At 41.2% G+C, this 23,426-nt stretch overlaps 1 protein-coding gene across 2 annotated transcripts in view; it reads left to right on the top strand.

Annotated features, from left to right (window-relative positions):
* The window catches only part of SPATS2 (spermatogenesis associated serine rich 2), a 99,098-nt gene that overhangs the window by 40,989 nt on the left and 34,683 nt on the right, over positions 1–23,426 (top strand). For both annotated transcript variants that reach the window (XM_060195455.1, XM_060195456.1), the window contains 6 exons: positions 319–398; positions 3,072–3,180; positions 5,883–5,932; positions 10,695–10,956; positions 16,530–16,706; positions 19,639–19,774. In XM_060195455.1, the coding sequence (XP_060051438.1) occupies positions 319–398; positions 3,072–3,180; positions 5,883–5,932; positions 10,695–10,956; positions 16,530–16,706; positions 19,639–19,774 (814 nt within the window). The remainder of the gene's footprint in view (positions 1–318; positions 399–3,071; positions 3,181–5,882; positions 5,933–10,694; positions 10,957–16,529; positions 16,707–19,638; positions 19,775–23,426) is intronic.

The raw sequence follows: 23,426 nt of genomic DNA, 5'->3' as shown, positions 1-23,426 counted from the left end.
CTCTGTCTTCCCCATCTCTCTCCATTTCTCTCTGTCCTATCCAACAATGATGACATCAATAACAACAATAATAACTGCAACAATAAAACAAGGGCAACAAAAAGAAATAAATATTAAAAATATATGTAAGTAAAGAAATGCAACTTAAAAACAAGGGCAACAAAAGGGAAAAAAGTAAATAAATAAATAAAAAGAAATGCAACTTAATTGTTAACAGTTTATAGGGTAAAGAAACAGCTAGTCACCATATCTTTTTGGAGGATAAATTACATGTTAATTTTGGATCATGTTGAGTATATTCTCTTTTCTTTTTTTCAGATTCATCAGGATTCATTTTTGATTTACAGTCTAATACTGTATTGGCCCAGGGAGGAACTTTCGAGAACATGAAAGAGAAGGTATAGCCAACTACTATGAAGAGTAGTAAACTTGTATGTCGTAGTCAAATGTTAGTATGCAACTGTGACTACATGAACTCATTAGGAGAATGAAAATTTAAGAACAGATTGCTATTCAATATCAGAGAATAACAGTGATGTAAACATGATATGCTCTTTTTATATCTCTGTATATTCTTTTTTTTTTTTCAAATTTCTTTATTGGGGAATTAATGTTTTACATTCAACAATAAATACAATAGTTTGTACATGTGTAACATTTTGCAGTTTTCCATATAACAATACAACCCCCACTAGGTCCTCTGTCATCCTTCTTGGATCTGTATTCTCCCCACCCACCCACCCCAGAGTCTTTTACGTTGGTGCAATACGTCAATTCCAGTTCAGGTTCTACTTGTGTTTTCTTTTCTGATCTTGTTTTTCAACTTCTGCCTGAGAGTGAGATCATCCCATATTCATCCTTCTGTTTCTGACTTATTTCACTTAACATGAATTTTTCAAGGTCTTCTCTATATTCTAATTTACATGTGAGAGACATTGACATTAATTATAACATACCATTTATATAACTAAGTCTGATATGGCAATCTGAGTAGAATTTTTTCATCTACTTGAAGCAAATTCTTCTTTTTCATCTCTTTTTTTTCTTTTTTTTCTCTCCTTCCCTCCTCCCTTTCTCTAATATAGTGCTAGCAAATGAAACCAAGACCTCCCACAGATGAGATACCACTGAGTAATCTCCCTGGTCCAGTTTTATGTTCTTTCTTTTCTTTTCTCTTTTTTTCTTTCTCTCTCTCTTTAATTTTTTTTTACTTTTTATTTATTTATTTTTTTGAAGGAGAGAAGGCAAGACAGAGGAGAATCGTCAAAGAATAGTTTGGCATTGTATAATGAAGTTATAGATGCCCTACTTACTATTCAGGAACTCTGCTGGTAGATATGTGCAGTAAAAATGTTCTCTCACAGTTCAGAAAGAACATATTTTTTATTGTGTACTATGTGCTAGACATTGTTTTAGGTACTGAGAATTCAGCAGCAAATAAGCATAGAAATGCTCATTATAGAAATTTTCATAATAGTCAAATGTCAGAAATGATTTGAGTGTCAGTGGGAGAATGGATAGATGAGCTATTTCCTAACAAAGGAAACGTCGTGTAGCAGTGCAGACAAATGAACGAGAGGTGTATTTCTCAACATTTAAAAAGCAAAAAAAACAAAGTCTAAGAACTACTCTCCTAAAAAAGAGCAAATTGAATATAAACATGTACAATATATTTTTGTAATACAAACTAATAGTGTACATTATCTGTTATACATATACCATAAAAGTATAAAAGTATTTTTTGAAAGGACAAAACTCAAGGAGAAATTCTTTAGGGAAAGTAGGAAAATGTCATTTATGGGAGGTTTAGTTGTGTCTATTTTATTTATTTTTTTTTTACCAGAGTGCTGCTCAGTTCTGGCTTGTGTTGGTGCTCAGGATTGAATCTGGGACCATTTGAGCCTCAAGCATGAAAATCTTTATTTTTATTTTATTTATTGGCACCATAGTTGTCACTGGGGTGTGGTCCTTGAATTGGTCACCAACCTTGAGTCCCTCCCTTTTCATTTGATAGGACAGACAGAAATTGAAGGGGATGGAAGATAGAGAGGGAGAAAGAAAGATACCTGAAGATCTGCTTCACTGTTCATGAAGCTCCCCCTGTAGGTGGGGTCTGGGGGCTTGAACTTGGGTCCTTGCTTGTGGTAACAAGAACTCTATTGGATGTGCCACCGCCCTGCCTGGCATAAAAAAAATCTTCTGATTGGGTGGTGGCGCAGTGGGTTAAGCGCATATAGCACAAAGCCCAGGGACCGGCGTAAGGATCCTGGTTCGAGCCCCAGGCTCCCCACCTGCAGGGGAATTGCTTCACAGGCGGTGAAGCAGGTCTGCAGGTGTCTGTCTTTCTCTCCCCCCTCTGTCTTCCCCTTCTCTGTCCATTTCTCTCTGTCCTGTCCAACAACGAACAACATCAGCAATGGCAATAATAATAACCACAACAAGGCTACAACAACAAGGGCAACAAAAGGGGGAAAATGGCCTCCAGGAGTAGTGGATTCATGTTGCAGGCACTGAGCCCAGCAATAACCCTGGAGGGAAAAAAAAATAAAAATAAAAAATCTTCTGACTCACTTGTATCTGGTTGTTGTTGTTTTTTTAATCACACCCTTAATAAGCACTCATTATACTTTATATCCCTGGTATAATATATAAGTATTCATATTATAAAATACCTCTATATCATTGTTACACATTGAAGTATTATAAAGTAAAAATGCTTTAAGAAACTTATGTAGAAACCCAAGTGGTTACTGTTGATGGTTCATAAACAAGGAAATGCTGATGCTAAATTAATACCTGATGCCTAAATTTAACCACCTTTTTTAAAAATAAGATCTAGCCATACCTTTCTTTTTCTAGAAATGTGTGTCTAAGTTTTAAAATTGAATTTATATACCTTTTTCACTTCCTTGTCAAGCCTAGAGAGTTGGTTATATGTATTCTCATTAACAGTAAAAAGCGATGCATATTGCTAGAATAGAAATGTCACTTTATCTGTTACTCTGTGTAATAGGCCTCATCTGCCAAGTGACTTGCTGGTGTTAGAATTAAATGACTGTCATCTTTTCCAGATAAATGCTGTCCGTGCAATAGTTCCCAATAAGAGCAACAATGAAATCATCCTGGTTTTGCAGCACTTTGATAATTGTGTGGACAAAACTGTACAAGCATTCATGGAAGGTAATCCTAGCTCATTTAAAAAAATTAAATTTATATTTATTTAAATAAAAGTTATTTTAGGCTCTTAAAATACTCATTCCTTTTTTAAAAAATATTTTATTGTTATTGGATAGAGACAGCGAGAAATTGAGAAGGAAGAGGGGAGCTAAAGATAGAGAGGGCAAGAGACACCTGCAACCCTGCTTCACCACTCAGTAAGCTTCCCCCTGCAAGTGGGCACCAGAGGTTTGAACCCAGGTACTTGTGTGCTCTAATATGAGCACTTAACTAGGAGCGCCACCACCCAGCCTGGCCCCTAATATTCCTTCCTCATTCTAGTGTTTCATAGGTAATATATAGATCCTTGCTATTTTTTAAAAGATAATATCTCTTAACCCTAGAAATAATTCATTCATAAATTTGATGATACTTGAAGCAAGAAATTGTGGGGATTTTTTTCCCCTCTTTTTTTTTTAAATTCCTTTTACTAGAGTGCTGCTTTGCTCTGAGTTATGATGGTGCTGGGGATTGAACCTGGGAACTCTGGAAATTCTGTGTTCTTTAAGAAAAATTGTGTGGTCATTGTTAGAAGGAACTTGTTTAAAGTTGAATTATTAAGAATCTCTTAAGTTCTTAATAACAAAGGAAGGATTCAGTGTCTTACCGCAGGAAGCAAAGTCAGATTCAACCTTTACTTGGCAGATTCCAATACCATTTCATTTGCTTTCGATAAGTCATCTAAGTATATGGATTTGACTTTTCTTATCTCATATAGAAGAGTGGTGGGCAGAGCAAAGCCATCACATTTCTGGTGCTGAGTATTTTGCAGACATTTTCCTATATAACTCACATGATAAAAGTCTTCCTGCTGGTACAGGACATGGTGCAGTAGATGAAATGTTGGACTCTCAAGCATGAGGTCCTGAATCCAATCCCCAGCAATACATGTGCCAGAGCAGTGCTCTAAGTTCTTCCTCAAGTTCCTGTCTCACTAATAAATAAATAAATCTTAAAAAACAAAACAAACAGCGCAGGGATCCCTGTTCAAGCCCCAGGTTCTCCACCTGCAGGGGAGTTGCTTCACAAGCGGTAAAGCGGGTCTGCAGGTGTCTATCTTTCTCTCCCCCACTTGGTCTTCCCCTCCTCTCTTGAATTCTCTCTGTCCTATCCAACAACAGTGACAGTGACAACAACAGCAAAATGGCCTCCAGAAGCAGTGAATTCATAGTGCAGGCACCAAGCCCCAGTGATAATCCTAGAGGGCAAAAAAAAGTCAAAGGTACAGGCCAGGGAGATGGCAAAGTGGTTTTTGTAATGAACTTTCCTACCTGAAGCTCAGATCCTAGACACCACTAGTTGAACAATGCCACAGTTTACAAAAATAAGCAGGAAAATAAGAATAATTAAATAAAAACAGACACTTTTCTTGGGCCTGACAGTTCCCTACATATGTTGAGTGTCTTGCTATATTCATGTCCCAGGTTTGAGCCCCAGCATCCATGTGAAAATGCTATAGTATCAAGCCAGGCTCCAGAACAGTGGCTGAAATCATGTTTCTATAAGTTCTTGTCTCCACCAAAAATAAAAAACAAAAAAACAACAGATTTTTCCTGGTAATTTATTGAACAGTGACCCGTTGAATTTTCTGAAATTGATTGTATAAAATAAGCATGTCCAAAAGGTTATTCTTCACTGTTGTCTGTTTTCTGTTTCTTTTTCTTTTTCGGAACTTAACAGTAAATGTAATTGTTGGTACATGGGTATAATTTCTTGGCTTTCTGCAAAACACGCCCAGCCTAGGTCCATCTCCACCGTTATGCACCAGCACCTGAACCCCCCGCCCCCACTGAGTCATCTCTTTTCTTTACATGTTAGTATTTGGGTCTGGGCTATATATAGCTCTCTCTAAAATACTGTAGCCAAGGTGGTCTTCAATCTTCTGGAGAAGGGGGTAGCATTTTGGGCTAGAAGCTATATAAATTATACAAAGCTTCTGAAGGGTCAGGTTACATGAGCCTCTTCTTGGACTGACTGACTCAGTACTACTGAGGAAATTGCCTAGAGAGGAAGGTATAATTGGGCAGGGGTTTAAAAAAAATGACATTAGTGTCTTATTACATTAGATCAGAGACTTGTACCATGAATTTTATTTATTTATTTGCTAGAGCACTGCTCAGCTCTGGCTTATGGTGGTATGCAGGATTAAACATGGGGCCTGGGAACCTCAGGCATGAGATTTGGTTTACATAACCATTATCCATCTCCCCCACCCTGGACCTTAACTTTTACTGTTAAAAACTTTTAACTTTTACTATGATGATGAACTTTTTAAAAATATATATATATTTATTTTATTTATTCCCTTTTTGTTGCCCTTGTTGTTTTATTGTTGTAGTTATTATTCTTGTTGTCGTTGTTGGATAGGACAGAGAGAAATGGAGAGAGGAGGGGAAGACAGAGAGGAGAAGGATAGACACCTGCAGACCTGCTTCACCGCCTGTGAAGCGACTCCCCTTCACAGGAGAGCCGGGGTTCGAACCGGGATCCTTATGCCGGTCCTTGTGCTTTGCGCCACCTGCGCTTAACCCGCTGCGCTACAGCCCGACTCCCCTAACTTTTACTATGAAAAGTCTCCAGCAACTGAAAATGTAGGGGTACTAATTCCTGTTTGACCATACAGAGTGGTAGGAGATAAAATCTGTGACTGGTTTCTCTTTACACAGGTAGTGCCAATGAAGTGCTGAAAGAATGGACAGTAACAGGCAAGAAAAAGGTAAGAATATATTGGAAGTTTAAAGGTAGGATACCGGCCTGGGTGGCAGTGCACCCAGTAGAGTGCACCATATCCAGAAACTTGGCTTCAAGCCCCTCGTTCCCTTCTGTAGGAGGGAAGCTTCACAAGCAGAGCAGCACTACAGGTGTCTCTCCTTTCTGCCTCTTTCTTTCCCTCTCTAGCTCTCTCTGTCTCTTACCCTCTATCAAACACAGAAAAAATGACAGTTGGGAGCAGTGGAGTTGTGTAGACACTGAGCCCCCAGCAGTAACCAGGATGGCAGTGAGGATAGTAATAATAATAATAGCACGATATCAGTATTTCTATTATTAAAAAGTTAGATTCTACAAAAATATTTGGAAAAACAGGTTTATATATGCATTTTCAGTTTACATGATTAAAAAAAGTCAGCTGTTGGGGGCCAGGCAATAGTGCACTAGGTTAAGCGCATATGGCGCAAAGCATAAGAACTGGCATAAGGATCCCAGTTCCAGTCCCCAGCTCCCCACCTGCAGGGAGATCACTTCTCAGGTGGTGAAGCAGGTCTGCAGGTGTCTGTCTATCTTTCTCTCCCCCTCTCAGTCTTCCCCATCTCTCTCCATTTCTGTCTCTCCTATCCAACAGCAAGGGCAACAAAATGGAAAAAGATGGCCTCCAGGAGTAGTGAATTTGTAGTGCAGGCACCAAGCCCCAGTGATAACCCTGGAGGCAAAAAAAAAGGGAAATCGCCATGTTAAAACATAAGTACATAGAGTATCACACAGTCACTATGTATGTAGTTTAAGGTAGGAAGCAATGAAGTATGTTTAATAGTTGCACATTACCTCACTTTCCTTATTTACAACCCAGAATATTACACACAGCACGCACATGCGCGCCCAACACTGCTCAGCTCTGGCTTGTGGTGGTGTAGGAGATTGAACCTGGGACTTCTGGGCCTAAGACATGCAAGTCTCTTTGTATAACCATTATGCTATCTCCTCCATTGTCATCGTTGTTGGATAGGACAGAGAGAAATGGAGAGAGGTGGGAAAGAAAAAGATAGACACCTGCAGACCTGCTTCACCACCTTTGAGGGTGCAGGTGGGAAGCCCTGCAGGTGGGGAGCCGGTGGCTCGAACCTGGATCCTTACGCTATTCCTTGCGCTTTGCGCCACCTGCACTTAACCTGCTGTGCCACAGCCCGACTCCCACTAATAAAATATTTTAAGAAATCAAAATAACAGGAAAAATGACAGTGCGGGAATACTTTATACTGCTGAGTCTTTGTTTGCCTGCAGGTGTTTTTAATTTTCTTGTTGATCCAATGGTTGTTCAGAAGAAAAATGATTTTGTCTCCATGTTTGAAGTTTCTTTGGTCTTATTTGTGTGGTTAAGTCCTAGTATTACAACAATACAGTTGGAAATACTGATTATAATTTTAATCTTCGTAACTTTATTGATACTTGTTTTGTGTCCTAGCATATGGTCTATCCTTGAAGAAGTTCCATCTGAGTTTGAGAAAAATAGAAATTCTTCCCTTTTGGGGTTGAAATGTTCTATAAATGTTCATTAAACCCATCTGTTCTAGCTTGTCATTTAAGGTTACTATTTCCTTATTTTTTCTTTGCTTAGTTGATCTGTCCAAAGTTTTAAATGGGGTGTTAGAATTCTCTACTGTAATTGTATCACTGTTCACATCACTTTTTCTATTAATAAATTGCTTCATCTATTTTTGTGCATCTTCATTTGGTGAATATATATTAGCAAGAATAAAACCTTTTGTAGAGGGAGTCAGGCGGTAGCGCAGTCGGTTAAGTGCACATGGCACAGAGCGCAAGGACCGGCTGAAGGACCCCAGTTTGAGCCCCCAGCTCCCCACCTGCAGGGGAGTCGCTTCACAGATGGTGAAGCAGGACTGCAGGTGTCTATCTTTCTCTCACCCTCTCTGTCTTCCCCATCTCTATCCATTTCTCTCTGTCCTATCCAACTACGAACAACATTAACAACAATAATAATAACAACCACAAGGCTACAAAAACAAGGGCAACAAAAGGGGGGGTAATCTCCAGGAGTAGTGGATTCTTGGTGCAGGCACCGAGCCCCAGCAATAACCCTGGAGGCAAAAAAATAAATAAATAACCTTAGTATTTTATATTACTTTATTGAATTAACTTGCCATTTACTTTTTTATATCTGTTCAGACTTCTTTTGTCTATTTGAGTTTCTTTTGTCTGGAACTCTTAGATCCTCTATTTTATTTTGTTTTACACTTTATTGAAGGGTTAATGATTTACAGCATAGTTGTCTACACATGGGCATAATTTCCTGTCTATGCATAGTGTTACATTCTTCGTTTCCCTAGCAGCCTACTTTTTTTTTTCTTGTCCTTGCTTTTGGATAGTTTTACATTTGTGTTCTAAAGATTCTGTTTATTTTTTAATCAGAAAGATAGGAGAGAGAAACAATCGAACATCACTTTGGTACATGTGCTGCCAGGGATTGAACTCAGAACCTCATGCTTAAGAGTCCAAATGCTTTATCTACTGTGCTACCTCCTGGACCACCTATTATGTGTTGTGATGTGGACCATTTTGGATTCAGGAACTTGGGTTTTGATAGTGCAGTTACTAAGTGAAGAGACAGTTTCCTCATGCTTCTTCCACTGCCATCTTCCCAGAATTCTCTTTAGTGTAATTTTTTAAAACAATTTTTTTTTCCTCCAGGATTATCATTGGGGCTCAGTGCCTTCACTACAAATCCACTGCTCCTGGAGGCCATTTATTTCTTTTGTTTTCCCTTGTTGTTTTATTGTTGTTTTTATTGATGTTGGGTAGGACAGAGAAATGGAGAGAGGAAGGTAGACACCTGCAGACCTACTTCACTGCTTGTGAAGCAACTCCTCCTCCCCTGCAGGTTGGGGCCCAGGGGCTCCAACCTGGATCCTTGCGCTGGTCCTTCAGCTTTGCACTATGTGTGCTTAACCCATTGCACTACTGCCCAGGGCCCTGTAGTGCAGTTTTAATATGTGTGTCTTATAAGAATAGGTTGCTTTTCATTCCATATGCTTAGATCTTAAACCAGTTTCCTACTGGGTTATTTAGTTATTGTTTGAACTTTGTATCTATTTTTTATATTAGTTGCACATATGACATTTAAAATTTTATCTTCTGATTTTCCTTATCACAAGTTTTGTCATGATGTATAAAAACATTGTGTTGGGGGAGTCAGATGGTAGCACAGCAGGTTAAGCGCAAGTGGCTCAAAGCGCAAGGACTGGCATAAGGATCCCAGTTCGAGCCCCCAGCTCCCCACCTGCAGGGGAGTCGCTTCACAAGCAGTGAAGCAGGTCTGCAGGTGTCTATCTTTCTCTCCCTCTCTGTCTTCCCCTCCTCTCTCCATTTCTCTCTGTCCTATCCAACAACGACTACATCAATAACAACAATAATAATAACTACAACAATAAAACAAGGGCAACAAAAGGGAAGATAAGTATTTAAAAAAAAATTGTGTCGGGGGCTGTGCGGTGAGGCACCCAGTTAAGCTCACATATTACCAAGCACAAGGATTCTAGGTTTAAGCCCCCACTCCCCACCTGCAGGGGGTCCACTTCACAAGTGGTGAAGCAGATCTTCAAGTGTCTTTCTTTATATCCATGTCCTCTCTTAACTTCTCTCTGTCCTAGCTAATAAAGTGGGGGGAGGGGGGCTGGGTGGTGGTGCAGCAGGTTAAGCATACATGGCGCAAAATGCAAGGACTGGTGTAAGGGTCCAGGTTCAAGCCCCCCGGCTCCCCACCTGCAGCAGGGGATCGCTTCACAAGCAGTGAAGCAGGTCTGCAGGTGTATGTCTTTCTCTCCCCCTTTCTGTCCTCCCCTCTTCTCTCAATTTCTCTGTGTCCTATCCAACAAGGACAGCAATAACAACAACAATAATAATAACAACAACAAGAGCAACAAAAGGGAAAAAATGGCCTCCAGGAGCAATGATTTCATAGTGCCGGCACCAAGTCCCAGCAGTAACCCAGGAGGCAAAAAAGTAGAGAGAGAGAGATTGATAAAGATAAAGAAGTGGGGGGATATGACTGCCAGGAGTGGTGGATTTGTAGTGCCAGTGCCGAGCAATAACCCTGGTGGCAATAAAATAATTTAAAAATAAACAGGGCAGGGTAGATAGCATAATGGTTAAGCAAAGAGGCTCTCATGCCTGTGGCTCCAAAGTCCCAGGTTTAGTCCCATCACACCACCATAAGCCAGAACTGAGCAGTGCTCTGGTAATAAAAAAAACCACAAAACTGGGGGCTGGGCTGGAGCATACCGGGTTAAGCGCACATAGTGCGAAGCAAGGATCCCCGTTCAAGCCCCCTGGCTCCCCACCTGCAGGGGGTCGCTTTACAAGCAGTGAAGCAGGTCTGCAGGTGTCTGTCTTTCTCTCCCCCCCTCTGTCTTCCCCTCCTCTCCCCATTTCTCTCTGTCCTATACAACAACAACAATAATAATGGAAAAAGATAGACTCCAGGAGCAGTGGATTCATAGTGCAGGCACTGAGCCCCAGCAATAACCCTGGAGGTAAAAATAAATAAAAATAAAACTGTGTTTCAAGTTCATCCAAGTCATTTTATATAGTTGCTTTAGTTCAACAAATACAAAATAATTAATTCCTGGAAGAGCATATAAGAAATCGGTAGCACTGGTTGTCTTTGTGTCACTAGAGTTTTTCTCTCTGGGTTGTGGGAGTCTTATTTTTCTTTTCTCCCCCACCCCCCAACCTTTAATACTCATTAGAACAAAAAGAAGAAAAACAAACCAAAACCTGCTGCAGAAGCAACTAACAGCATCCCAGACTCCAGTAAACCGGTTTCCATTCAAGAGCAACAGTCTGCACCTTCCTCCGAGAAAGGCGGTATTAACGGGTACCACGTCAACGGTGCCATCAATGACACCGAGTCTGTGGACTCGTTCAGTGAAGGTGTGGAGACCCTTTCAATAGATGCTAGAGAACTGGAGGATCCTGAGTCTGCTGCACCAGATGTGGTAGTTCGAACAGGTGAGTTGATGACTAGAGTTTTGAAAACTTGCATTCTATTTAAATAATGCAGGGACTTCTTGGGGGAGAAAGCAATCAGTAAGTTAAATCTTGTAATTGTACTTTTTGTTCTTATTATCTCTTACATGAGTCACATTTTGTAATTATCAAAGGCCAGGTACAGTGGATAGGGCATTGGATGCTCAACCTGAGGTTCCAGTTTAAATTCTTTAATTAATAAGTACATTTTTATTTATTTCATTTCATTTCATTTAGTTTTTTACCAGAGTACTGTGCAGCTCTGGCTTATGGTGGTTCAGGGAATTGAACTGGGACTTTGGAGCCTCAGGCATGAATGTGTATTTGCATAACCACTGTGCTATCTATCCTCCGTCCATAAATACAACTTAAAAAATATAGATCTTGGGATGGATGGTGTACCTGGTTGACTGCACGTTTTACAGTGAGCAAGGAACACAAGTAGTGAAGCAGTGCTTCAGATCTCTCTCTCCTACCTCCCCTTCCCCTCAATTTCCCTGTCTATCAAAAATAAAGAAGTTTGTAAATCTTTAAAAATGTTTTAAAAAATGCAAGTCTTACTTCATTCTCTCTTAATTTTTTTAATCCTTTATTGGGGAATTAATGTTTTACATTCAACAGTAAATATAGTAGTTTGTACATGCATTAACATTCCCCAGTTTCCATAACAATACAACCCCCACTAGGTCCTCTGTCATCCTTCTTGGACCTGTATTCTCCTCTCTTAATTTTTTTTATTGTCTTTATTTATTGGGTACAGATAGCCAGATGTTGAGAAGGTAGGGGGACAGAAGGAGAGAGAAAGAGTGACACCTGCAGCACTGCTTTACCATTCACAAAGCTTTCCCTCAAAGGTGGGGACTGAAGACTCGAATCCAGATTCTCATGTACTGTAACGTGTGTTCAACCAGGTGCACCACCATTTGGCCTTTCCCTCTCCCTCTCCCTCTCTCTCTCTCTCTTTTTTTTTTTTTTTTTTTTGCCTCCAGGGTTACTGCTGGGGCTCAGTGCCTGCACTATGAATCCACTGCTCCTGGAGGCCATTTTTCCCCCCTTTTGTTGCCCTTGTAGCTTTGTTGTGGTTATTATTGTTGTTGTTGATGTTGTTTGTTGTTGAATAGGACAGAGAAAAATGGAGAGAGGAGGGGAAGACAGAGGGGGAGAGAAAGACACCTGCAGACCTGTTTCACCGCCTGTGAAGTGACTCCCCTGCAGGTGGGGAGCCAGGGGCTCAAACCGGGGTCGTTATGCCAGTCTTTGTGCTTTGCGCCATGTGTGCTTAACCCACTGCGCTACCACCCGACTCCCTCCCTCTCTTTTTTAAAAATATCTTATTATTTATTAGATAGAGACAGAAATCAAAAGGTAAGGGGAAGACGGGGGAAAGAGAAAAACAGACATGTGTAGCACTACTTCACCATTTGTGAAGATTTCCCATTGTAGGTGGGGACCATGGGCTTGAACAGGTCCTTGCACATTACAACATGTGCACTCAATGAGGGTATGCCACCCTACCCTTTTTTTTGCCACCAGGGTTATCACTGGCGCTTGGTGCCCACACGATGAATCTACCACTCCTGGTAGCCTTTTTTTTTAATAAAGGCAGAAATTTGGGATTGGGGGGAGACACCTATAGCACTGCTTCACCACCCATGAAGCTTCCCCCCACCCCAAGATGGGGTGCAGGGACTTGAACTCAGGTCTTTGCACATAGTAACATGCATTCTACTGGGTGTGCAACCACCTCCCATTGGTTGTCTGTTGGGATATTGTACAGATGTGGTTGAGTTAGGCAGGACCCACAAACCACCATATTTCCATGCGAGTATCATTATTTATATATCAGTCTTCTGTCATGTTTTAAAAATGACTTCTCCGCCCCCACATTAACCCCTCAGGGTATCGCCCATTCCCACGAGCTAAAAAAGTATAGCAGCCATTGCTACGGAAGCTGTCTACCTTCCCAGAGTGCCTTGTTTTCTCCACCCCCTTTCCTAGCCAGTTCCGTCCCGACTTGCCACTTCCAGAATTCTCCTATAAAAGCCACTCCTGTTTCCGCTCTCTCTTCATTCTCTTCCACATCCCGACCTGGAGAAGGGCTGGCGTGTATAGCGGGAGGCAGCCGTTTTGCTAGGTCCACGTGGTCTAAACCCTCTGTGCTCACACCTGACTCTGGGGCGTCCGCATCAATAAATAATTGTATTACCACACTGCTACGAGTTCCTCGTCTCTCTCTCTCCCTCTGGCAAAGCTAGCCTGGCATTTTGGCGAATGCCAGGCTAGCTTGAGGGCATTTCTTCCTGGGCACATGCTCTCTGGGTTGGAGAGAACTCGACCGGAGCCAACCTGGGCTGCTGCTTACTCAGTGACGCAGGAGAGAGACCAGGAACTCGTGGCGGAGCAGGAACGCAATGCAATGCCTTTATTGATCAGAGACAATGCTTTTTATATCTTAGAAACCAGAAGTGGCAAATCGGAAAAGGAAATGGCTAGGAAAGGGGGTGAAGAAAAGAGTGTGAAGGTAGAGAGCTTCCATAGCAGCTGTTGTGAAGGTTCTAACCAATGGGATTAACCAGTACCATTCAGGCAGGGCGGGTATCAGGCAAAACAATGATTATGTAAATAGACCACACTATCAGCAGTGGAGCAGGGGAGAGCTGGTTTAATGCCCAGCAGTTATCATAGTTTAATTTTAGTCTAGGTCACTATTTTGGATAGACAGAGCAATTAGGGGCAGGTAGAGATAAAGAAAACAAAGACACCTACAGCACTACAACACCACTTGTGGAGCTTCTCCCCTGCAGGTAGGGACCACGGGTTTAAAGCAGAGCTCATGCATTGTAGTGTGTGTGCTCTACCAGATGTGCCACCATCCAGCCCCATGTATATCAGTCTTTTTAACTTTTAACTCAGTTGTCCCTTAGCTTAGGAATGAAGGTGACCTTAATTTTTTTAACCTTATGCTGGCGAAATAGCATAATGGTTATGTAAGAGACTCATGCATGAGTTTCTAAAGTCACAGGTTCAGTCTTTAGTACCACCATAAGCTAGAGCTGAATATTGTTCTGGTCAGTCTCTCATTAAAATAAATAATTTTTAAAATATTTATTCCCTTTTGTTGCCCTTTTTTTTTTGTTGTTGTTGTTGTTGTTAATTGTTGTAGTTATTATTGTTGTTACTGATGTCATCATTGTTGGATAGGACAGAGAAATGGAGAGAGGAAGGGAAGACAGAGAAGGGGAGAGGAAAATAGACACCTGCACACCTGCTTCACTGATTGTGGCGTGACCCCCCTGCAGGTGGGGAGCCGGGGGCTCGAACTGGGTTCCTTATGCTGGTCCTTGCGCTTTACGCCACGTGCGCATAACCTGCTGCACTACCGCCTGTCTCCCAAAATAAGTTTTTAAAAAACTATCTCTTCAGCCCAATATTTATTACTTTTCTTTATGAATGAGGAAGACCAAAGCACCATTCCAACACTTATGGGGTTTCACTTGTTTTATCTTTGTTGTTCTCTCAAGTGTTGGAGCCAAGACCTCATGCATGTAAGGCAGAATCTCTACTAAGCTTCTTCCCTGGCTTCCAGGATGGTTTTTTTTTTTCCCTCCTCCAGGGTTATTGCTGGGCTCAGTGCCTGCACCATGAATCCACCGCTCCTGGAGGCCATTTTTTCCCCCCTTTTGTTGCCCTTATAGCTTCGTTGTGGTTATTATTATTGCCCTTGTTGACGCAATTCGTTGTTGGATAGGACAGAGAGAAATGGAGAGAGGAGGGGAAGACAGAGAAGGGGAGAGAAAGATAGACACCTGCAGACCTGCTTCACCGCCTGTGAAGCGACTCCCCTGCAGGTGGGGAGCCGGGGGCTCGAACCGGGATCCTTACGCCGGTCCCTGCGCTTTGCGCCACATGCGCTTAACCCACTGCGCCACCGCCCGACCCCCCCCCCCCCCCAGGATGGTTTTTATTTTGTTATGAGTGTTGGGAGATGAACCCAGGACCTTACACATGAACAGTACTACAGAGTTACTCCCTAGTCCCAATTTTTATTTATTTATTTTTTTATTCTCTATTTTTATAGGGGGGGATAGACCTCAAACCACAGCTCTCCATATATCTCCTCACAGATCCACAGATCTATGAAGTCCCCTTGGTACTGTCTTTGGTGATGTCAGGTGGTGCCCTAAACTGAACCTACAGCCCATGCCTGGATAGCAAGCACTGCCTGCTGAGCCACCTCCAAGACCTCAAGATATTTCTTTATGGTTCACAGGAGAATGAGTACAGGGCCACCTCACATGTAGGTCATAAGAGATATTACCACTTCTCCAGGCCAGTCTTTTCACTCTTGACTTCAAAGGGGGAAAAGAGAAGAGGGACACCACAACACTGCTTCACTGTCCACAGAGGTATCCCCCTCCGTAGTGTTCCTATGTGATACTGGGACTTGAATGTGGGACCTTATGCATGGCAAGACACACACTACTGGGTGGGCTAACTCCCAGCCCCCCAGGTGTTTTTTAATTGCACACTTTAGGAAAATGATAATGGTGAGTTGATGTCAGTATTCTGAGGTCCAACACAGTGAGGCATATATAGTAATAGTCATTAACTCCATGACTTTCATAAGAAGTAGGCTTGATTTTTATTGTTTCAATTTTATTTCTGGAAAAAGTTATGATTAGTGTTACAAATAAAAATATCTTATATATGGAGGCCGGGCGATATCAGATAGCATAAAGGACAAGGACTCGTATCAGGATCCTGGTTCGAGTCCCTGGCTCCCCACCTGCATGGGTGTCGGTAAAGAAGGTAAATTCTCTATTTTTAATAGCTGAGTAGTATCCCATTGTATATATATATATATACCACAGCTCTCTCAGCCACTCATCTGTTGTTTGGGTTTGGGCTATTATAAGTTGTGCTGCTATGAACAGAGGTATACACAAATCTTTTTGGGTGGGTATTTTGGTTCCTTTAGGAGCTCTTGATTTTTAAATAGAATGCTATCCTAAGAACTTTGCTGTACTTTTAAAATATTCCTTTCTTCATTAGTTCACACACAAGGTAGACAAGTATAGCACCTGCATTGACTTTAATGCAGTGGCTTCTGTTTTTTTCTGAGCTAGCTTTTCTCTTATTTCCTAACCCTTTGCCCTTTCTATTCTCTGAAACATGGAAGATTCTTCTTTTCCTGAATAGTATAAAGCTTTTTCTCATCATACAGCACAGAATTTGGTGAAGTTCATGATCTTCACTTCCTTGTATTTAGAGCTACGAGGAAGCTACCAAGGTAGAAAGAACCAGTTTATCTAGAGATGAGTTAACAGACAAGATCCTAGATGGCAGGCTGAAGCTAACAGCCATGTTAATAGCCTTACCCAAGACTCTGCTCTTTACTATGCATTGTGAGTTGAATCTGTTCATAACTATACCTTTTTAAGAGGTACAGTTTTGCCTAGGACATTTTTTATTTATTTATTTTAATTGTATGTACTTAAGACTGTTTGATGCTGTACTCATTTGTGTTCTAAAATGCTGCTGTCCCTCTTTGATAGGATCCACACTGGAGAATGGTGTCTCTGACTTTGAGTCCAAGCCTTTGTCTATGCACTCTACTCAGAATTCACAAGGCAGGAGTGCTGCCAAGTCTCTCTCCAGGCCCACCACGGGGCCTCCGCCTTCCAGTCTGGGCATAGAAGATGTGCCACTCTTCACCAGCAACAAAAAGCTAGGTAAGTCAGAGGCATGCCTTTGTAAGAAGACAAACAAAAAAATCTGAATTGGGGCTAAACAGGGCAAATTATTTCCACAGATAAGGTTCCAGGAGATGCCCCTCCCTATCTATGTGTATATTGGAGTCTGATAGTGTGAGCACACTCTAGGCTTGTTACCCTGTTTGTGAATGTAACCCACTTTGTCAGGATGTTTTTTTCTGCTATCATTAACCTGTTTGTCTTACTTGTTTTGTGGCAACTTTTCTGTGCTATTTCCTTCATTGCTGTCTTCTGGTTGCTTAAACAGTAAAAAGCACTAGCATCTCTGCCATGAAAGTTTAGAGAAATGTTTTCATTTCTCTTCATAGCTTTGTTCGAACTGCCAGGGCTGTATCCATACAGGATGTCACCAGTCCCAAACTGACATGATTTTTTTTTCCTTTTTGTTGCCCTTGTTGTTTATTGTTGTTGTTGTTGTTGCTGTCGTTGTTGGATAGGACAGAGAGAAATGGAGAGAGGAGGGGAAGACAGAGGGGGAGAGAAAGACAGACACCTGCAGACCTGCTTCACCAACCTTGCATGCCTGGGATAAACCCCACTTGGTCATGATGAACAATCTTTTTAATACAGTGCTGTATCCGGTTGGCTAGAATTTTGTTCAATATTTTCGCATCTATGTTCATCAGAGACATTGGTCTGTGGTTTTCTTTTTTGGTTGTGTCCCTGTCTGCTTTTGGTATCAGGATGATGTTAGCTTCATAGAAGCTGGAAGGGAGTATTCCAGTGTCTTTAATCTTCTGGAAGACTTTTAAAAGTAGAGGTATTAGTTCTTCTTTGAAGGTTTTGTAGAATTCATTTGTAAAACCATCTGGTCCAGGACTTTTATTTTGGGGAAGATTTTTGATAACCATTTCAATTTCATTAGCTGTGATGGGCCTCTTCGTGTTATCTACTTCTTCTTTACTTAGACACATCATATCTTGCCATTCTCTTCTGGCCTGTAGTGTTTGTGTGGAGATGTCTGCTGCTAATCTTATGGGTTTTCCTCTGTAGGTGACTCTTTGTTTTTCTCTTGCAGCCTTCAGGATCCTTTCTTTATCCTTATTCCTTTCCATTCTAAATATGATGTGTCTTGGTGTCTTTAAGTCTGGGTTAATTCTGTTTGGGACCCTCTGGGCTTCTTGAACCTTTATATCTTTGATGTTGTCTAGACTAGAGAAGTTTTCAGCTATTATGTCCTAAAGAATGCTTTCTTCCTCTTCCTCTCTTTCTTCCTCTGGTAAGCCAATAATGCGTATATTGTTCTTTTGAAGTCATCCCATAGGTCTCTGTTGTTGTTTTCAGCATCTCTTAATCTCTTTTTGAGATCTCTTCTTTTTTAGTTTTCTCTAATTCTGTCTTCAGCCTCATTGATTCTATTCTCTCTCCCCTTTACTGTTTTCTGGAGTTCATCTATTTTGTTACCCTGGTCTGATACTGTTTTAGCTTATTCAGCTAGTTGTGTTCTTAGCTCAGCTATTTCAGCTTTCAGCTCTCTAATAATCTTGAGATAATTAGTGTTTTCTTCCAGAGTCTCATTTGTTGTTTCTGCATTTCTGGTGACAATTCTTTCAAACTCTTTACTCACTCCTGTTATTATTTCCTTAACTAGTGTTTGGATGTTGACCTCGTTATTTTGTGCTTCACCCTTTGGGGGGCTTTTAGCTGGATTCTTGTCCTGGTTCATTTCTCCAATATTTCTTCTTGTTGGTTTAACCATTTTATATATTATGTTATGAGGTCCCTCTCTCAGTACTTTTCAGACTACTGATCACTCTTGCCTGGATTGACTTGTGTCTAAGTAAGGTAATTAAAGTGTTCACAGTTGTGGAAGTTAACAGTTGTTTTCAATAGTATTTTAATCCCTGATTTGGAGCTCAGTGGCTTAAAAGCCTCTTTGTTGCTTTTTCTTCCCTGTAGGCTATGGGAGCCTGAGGGCTTTTAAACTATAAGTAGGCTTCTTAGCTTAATCACTGACTCCTGACCAAGACTTAAAGCAGAGTGTGGCAGAGATAACCCAGCGGTTTATACAAAGAGACTCTCACAGCCCCACCACTATGCCACAGAGGTATAGATCTTCTCCTTAGTTTCCTGGTTAGTTCTCTGTCCCCTAGTGTCAGCTCAGGGCCTCCCTGCCACTGCTCCAGATTCTGAGGGCAGTAGCAATGGATACTCAAGAGTTGCACTTGGTGAGTCCCAGGGGAGTCCTCTCCTCCTTCAGCTGTCCCCTTATTGGTGAAACAGACTGGAGGTGGTGTCTCAACTGATAAACTGCCGGACTGTTAGCAGCCACTTAATCTCTCCCTTGGCTCCTCTCTGTCACCAGCCACATGTGTTTGCACTTACCGGTGATTTGGTGGGTTCCTGAAGTCATTCTAATCCTGTCTTATTTCGGTCCCAGGTGGTCTCCTTTGGTATTCCTAGTTGATCCGGGAGAGGAGAGGAGAGAAACACATCTGCTGCTGCTTGTAGCCCCACCTCCGGAAGTCTCTTTTATTATCTTTATTTTATTAATTGCATAGAAACAGCCATAAATGGGGAGACAGGGGGGAGATAGAGGAGAGAGACAGAGAGACACCTGCAGCCCTGCTTCACCACTCACAAAGATTTCCCCCTGCAGGTGGGGACCAGGGTCTGGAGCTCTAGTCTTTGTGTATTGTAACATGTGCACTCAGCCAGGTGTGCCACCACCTGGCCCCCATATGTGTGCATCTTACGAGATGAGAATAAAGCCAATTTTTTCCCCATGTATTAGCAATGATACTTTTTAAACATCTAGGGAACTCTCAGTGTTTTGATGAGAGCACAGGGTATCAGTTACTTTGCATGCTTAGCTACTCCTCTATACTTAGCAAGATACCTCTGTTTCTTTGTTTTCATTTTAATTAATCCTTGGTTTTTTTTCTCTAAGGTTCCAATATTGAAAAATCTGTAAAAGACCTCCAACGCTGTACAGTCTCTCTTGCACGGTATCGAGTTGTAGTTAAAGAAGAGATGGATGCTTCCATTAAGAAAATGAAGCAAGCTTTTGCTGAATTGCAGAGCTGGTGAGTTACACTCTAAAAGATAGTCACTGTACAGATGGTCAGCCATTTGAAAGTTTTAAATTCTTGTCTCCTGACTACACTTTCATGGTGGAGAGAAACATGAAAGTCTCATGGTATATTTAGATTTCTATTTCCTTTAACCATTGTGTCCCTGTACATGCTAATGCTCATAATGCTTTAGAAAAGGTCCCGAGAGGGCTGGGAAGCAGTTACGCAAAAGCCTTTCATGCTTGACACTCCAAAATCCCCAGTACGACTATAAACCAGAGCTCAGTGGTGTTCTGATGAAAAATGAAGAAGAAAGAGAAGTGGTCCTGAGATTTGTTGTCTAAAACAGGACAAATAATTAGAGTAGACTTACATTAGTGTCTATCTAAACCAAGAACTTGTAACTATGACTTGATGCTTTTGAATAGCATTAGAAAGGACTGTCTTCACTTTTCTACCTTCTTTTATCCTTCTTGATGCACCCGTTTATAACGGTCTCTTCTGTCGCTTTTTATTAATCATTGATTTGTTTTAATTTGTGCTTTCAAATTATGTTCAAAATACTCATATCTTAAAATGTACTGTGTGTTCTATAGAGGAAACAGGATTTGATACTTTAAAAAAAATTCCTCTGGAGTTTTCAATGCTATTGTGAATCCATGTATTGGAACTATGTTATGCTGTTTTTCAAGATTTATTTACTAGTGAAAAAGAATGAGAGCATCACTCAGACTTATGCAGTACTTGGGATCAGACTCGGGAACTGATGCTCCAGGTTGAGCACTTTTCCCTGCTGTACCACCTCCTGGGTTGCACTGTACTGTTCCTCAAATGTATTTGACTTTTGGGGGCGGGGATTGGGAGATACTTTCTAAGGTTTTCTATAACTAATGTTTATTTTGTTTATAAATATTAATGAGAAAGAACCAGACATCACTCTGGTACATGTGCTGCCAGGGATTGAACTCAGGACCTCATGGTTGAGACTCCAATGCTTTATCCACTGCACTATCTCCTGACCACTATAACTGGGAAGAGTATTTGCATATTTATAAGGGACTTTATTGAAAATGGAAAAAGAACTAACCAAGCTAAGTAAAATGATGAGAAGACACACAATTAGGTGGAAGTTTTGGAAGTGAGGACTGTTCACTCTGCTCATTTGTAGTCTTGTCTGGGTTTGAGACAACAGGGTAAAGAGAACCTCACCACTCTTCTTCTCAACCCTACACCCACTTTCTTACAGTCTATGAGCTGTTTACATAGGTCGTCTTGAATTGTGTTTCTTTCCATGCCACAGCAGATAAGAGATAGATGGGGTGGAAGTCAGGCGGTAACGCAGTGGGTTAAGTGCACGTGGTGCGAAGTGCAAGGACCAGGACCAGGACCGGCGTAATGATCCCGGTTCGAGCTCCCAGCTCCCCACCTGCAGGGGAGTTGCTTCACAGGCGGTGAAACAGGTCTGCAGGTGTCTGTCTTTTTCTCCCCCCCCACCCCCGTCTTCCCCTCCTCTCTCAATTTCTCTCTGTCCTATCCAACAATAATGACATCAATAACAACAATAATAACCACAACAACAAAAACAAGGGCAACAAAAGGGAAAATAAATAAATATAAAAAAATAAATAAAAGAGATAGATAAGTTGGCCTCCAGCCCTCTGTTCTCTGGAACTGAAGAGGGAATAAATTAACAAAGATACAAGGCTAACCGTCCAGAAAGTTGCTGGTCCCTCCTTTGATCATTTGTAATGAGTAAATTGGCCCATTAAATCATCACAACAAAAAAAGTACTTTTATATGATAAGTCATAAACTAGGCTACTTGTTCTTTGTCCTGAATCTTAAGCTTCCCCTTTCAAGTTTTAGAGCTAGAAACTTAGTGTCGTATCTTCTGTTTGTCTTCCTTACATTTTTTTGTTCTAGCCAGATTACTCATTAATTCTCAAAAGTTAGTGTTCACAGTTCCCAATCCATATATTAGTTAGTAGAACTTTCCCAGCTGTCTTAAATCTATGTGCTTACCTCAATACAATGAAGTTTCTCAAAGATATATTAAATTAAGATACCATTTCTTCTGGGATTTTTCAATTTTTAGGTAATTGATTTCTCCTTTTTGTGAGCCCTTTTTTTTTTTTTCTCTTTCCAGATAAAAGATGATGACATTAGAGAGGATGAGAAAGACAGAGAATGAAAAAGAGAGGGTGTAGGACGGTCGTGCACCAGGTTAAGTGCACATAGTATAAAGCATAAGAGCCCATGCAAGGATCCCAGTTCAAGCCCTGGCTCCCCACCTGCAGAAGGGTCACTTCACAAGCAGTGAAGTAGGTCTGGAGGTGTCTCTTTCCCCCTCACTATCTTTCCTTCCTCTCTCAGTTTCTCTCTGTCATATCCAATAAAAAAATGGGGGGGGGGGTGAAGAAGAGACACTATAGCACAATTCCCCTTAAAATTCTCTCTCCATGATTACTGTCAGATCAAATATTGTTTGCACATTTTTAAAAGGATAAAGAGCTTAGATTATCACAGCTTTGTGGTGAATAGCTTCTGTTCTCCAGGTTGTCTAGCTTACTTCTAGGAAATCTGATTCCATTCATAAACACCTTAAACTAAGAAACAGTTTTGGGAAAGAGATTTGTGGGTTCCCCCTGACTTAGAACCCAGTGGGTGAGGGGTCCTGTAGTAAATAACAAATGATTTCCTGCCTGGGAACTGTGTATTTGGGGTTGAATTAGCAACCAGGTCACTGTAACTTGAGGAAAGATTACATGCTCTTTCCTGATTGTGTAAAGTCCATTCCTCTGACTGATTGTTTTTTTAAACTACCTAATTTCAATGTTCCTTGTAGTTGCTATTTCCAGTCATAATTGGCAGGTGAGTAAACTCTATATGGCACTAGAGCTTGGAGTTAATGTCACTTAGGAAACCATTCTTTTTGTATTGGTTGGCTATAGTATAAAAAGCAAAGCAAAGCTTGTGATCAAATTCGCAATAGTAAGATTATATTACTACTGAAGCGGTACTCTGGGAGTTGTACTGATAACTGCTGCTTTGTCTTTGAAACCAAATAAAAGCTGACACATACCTGTGGGATTCTTTGTGCAGGCACCAAGCCCCAGCAATAACCCTGGTGACAATAAGTAATAATAGTAAATCTTTAAAAATAACTTTAATAGTTGTAATCATAATGAAAGTGATTTTTTTTAATTAAAGAAAGGATTAATTAACAAAACCATAGGGTAGGAGGGGTATAATTCCACACAATTCCCACCACCCAATCTCCATATCCCACCCCTTCCCCGATAGCTTTCCCATTCTCTATCCCTCTGGGAGCATGGACCCAGGGTCATTGTGGGTTGCAGAAGGTAGAAGGTCTGGCTTCTGTAATTGCTTCCCCGCTGAACATGGGCGTTGACTGGTCAATCCATACTCCCAGTCTGCTTCTCTCTTTCCCTAGTAGGGTGTGTCTCTGGGGAAGCGGAGCTCCTGGACACATTGGTGGGGTCTTCAGTCTAGGGAAGCCTGGCTGGCATCCTGATGGCATCTGGAACCTGATGACTGAAAAGAGAGTTAACATACGAAGCCAAACAAATTGTTGAGCAATCATGGACCCAAAGCTTGGAATATTGGAGAGGAAGTGTTAGGGGGATACTCACTGCAAACTCTAG

The sequence above is a fragment of the Erinaceus europaeus genome, chromosome 7 (assembly GCF_950295315.1).
Source record: "Erinaceus europaeus chromosome 7, mEriEur2.1, whole genome shotgun sequence".
NCBI classification, from domain to species: Eukaryota; Metazoa; Chordata; class Mammalia; order Eulipotyphla; family Erinaceidae; genus Erinaceus; species Erinaceus europaeus.
This window is presented reverse-complemented; position numbering and strand designations above follow the sequence as displayed.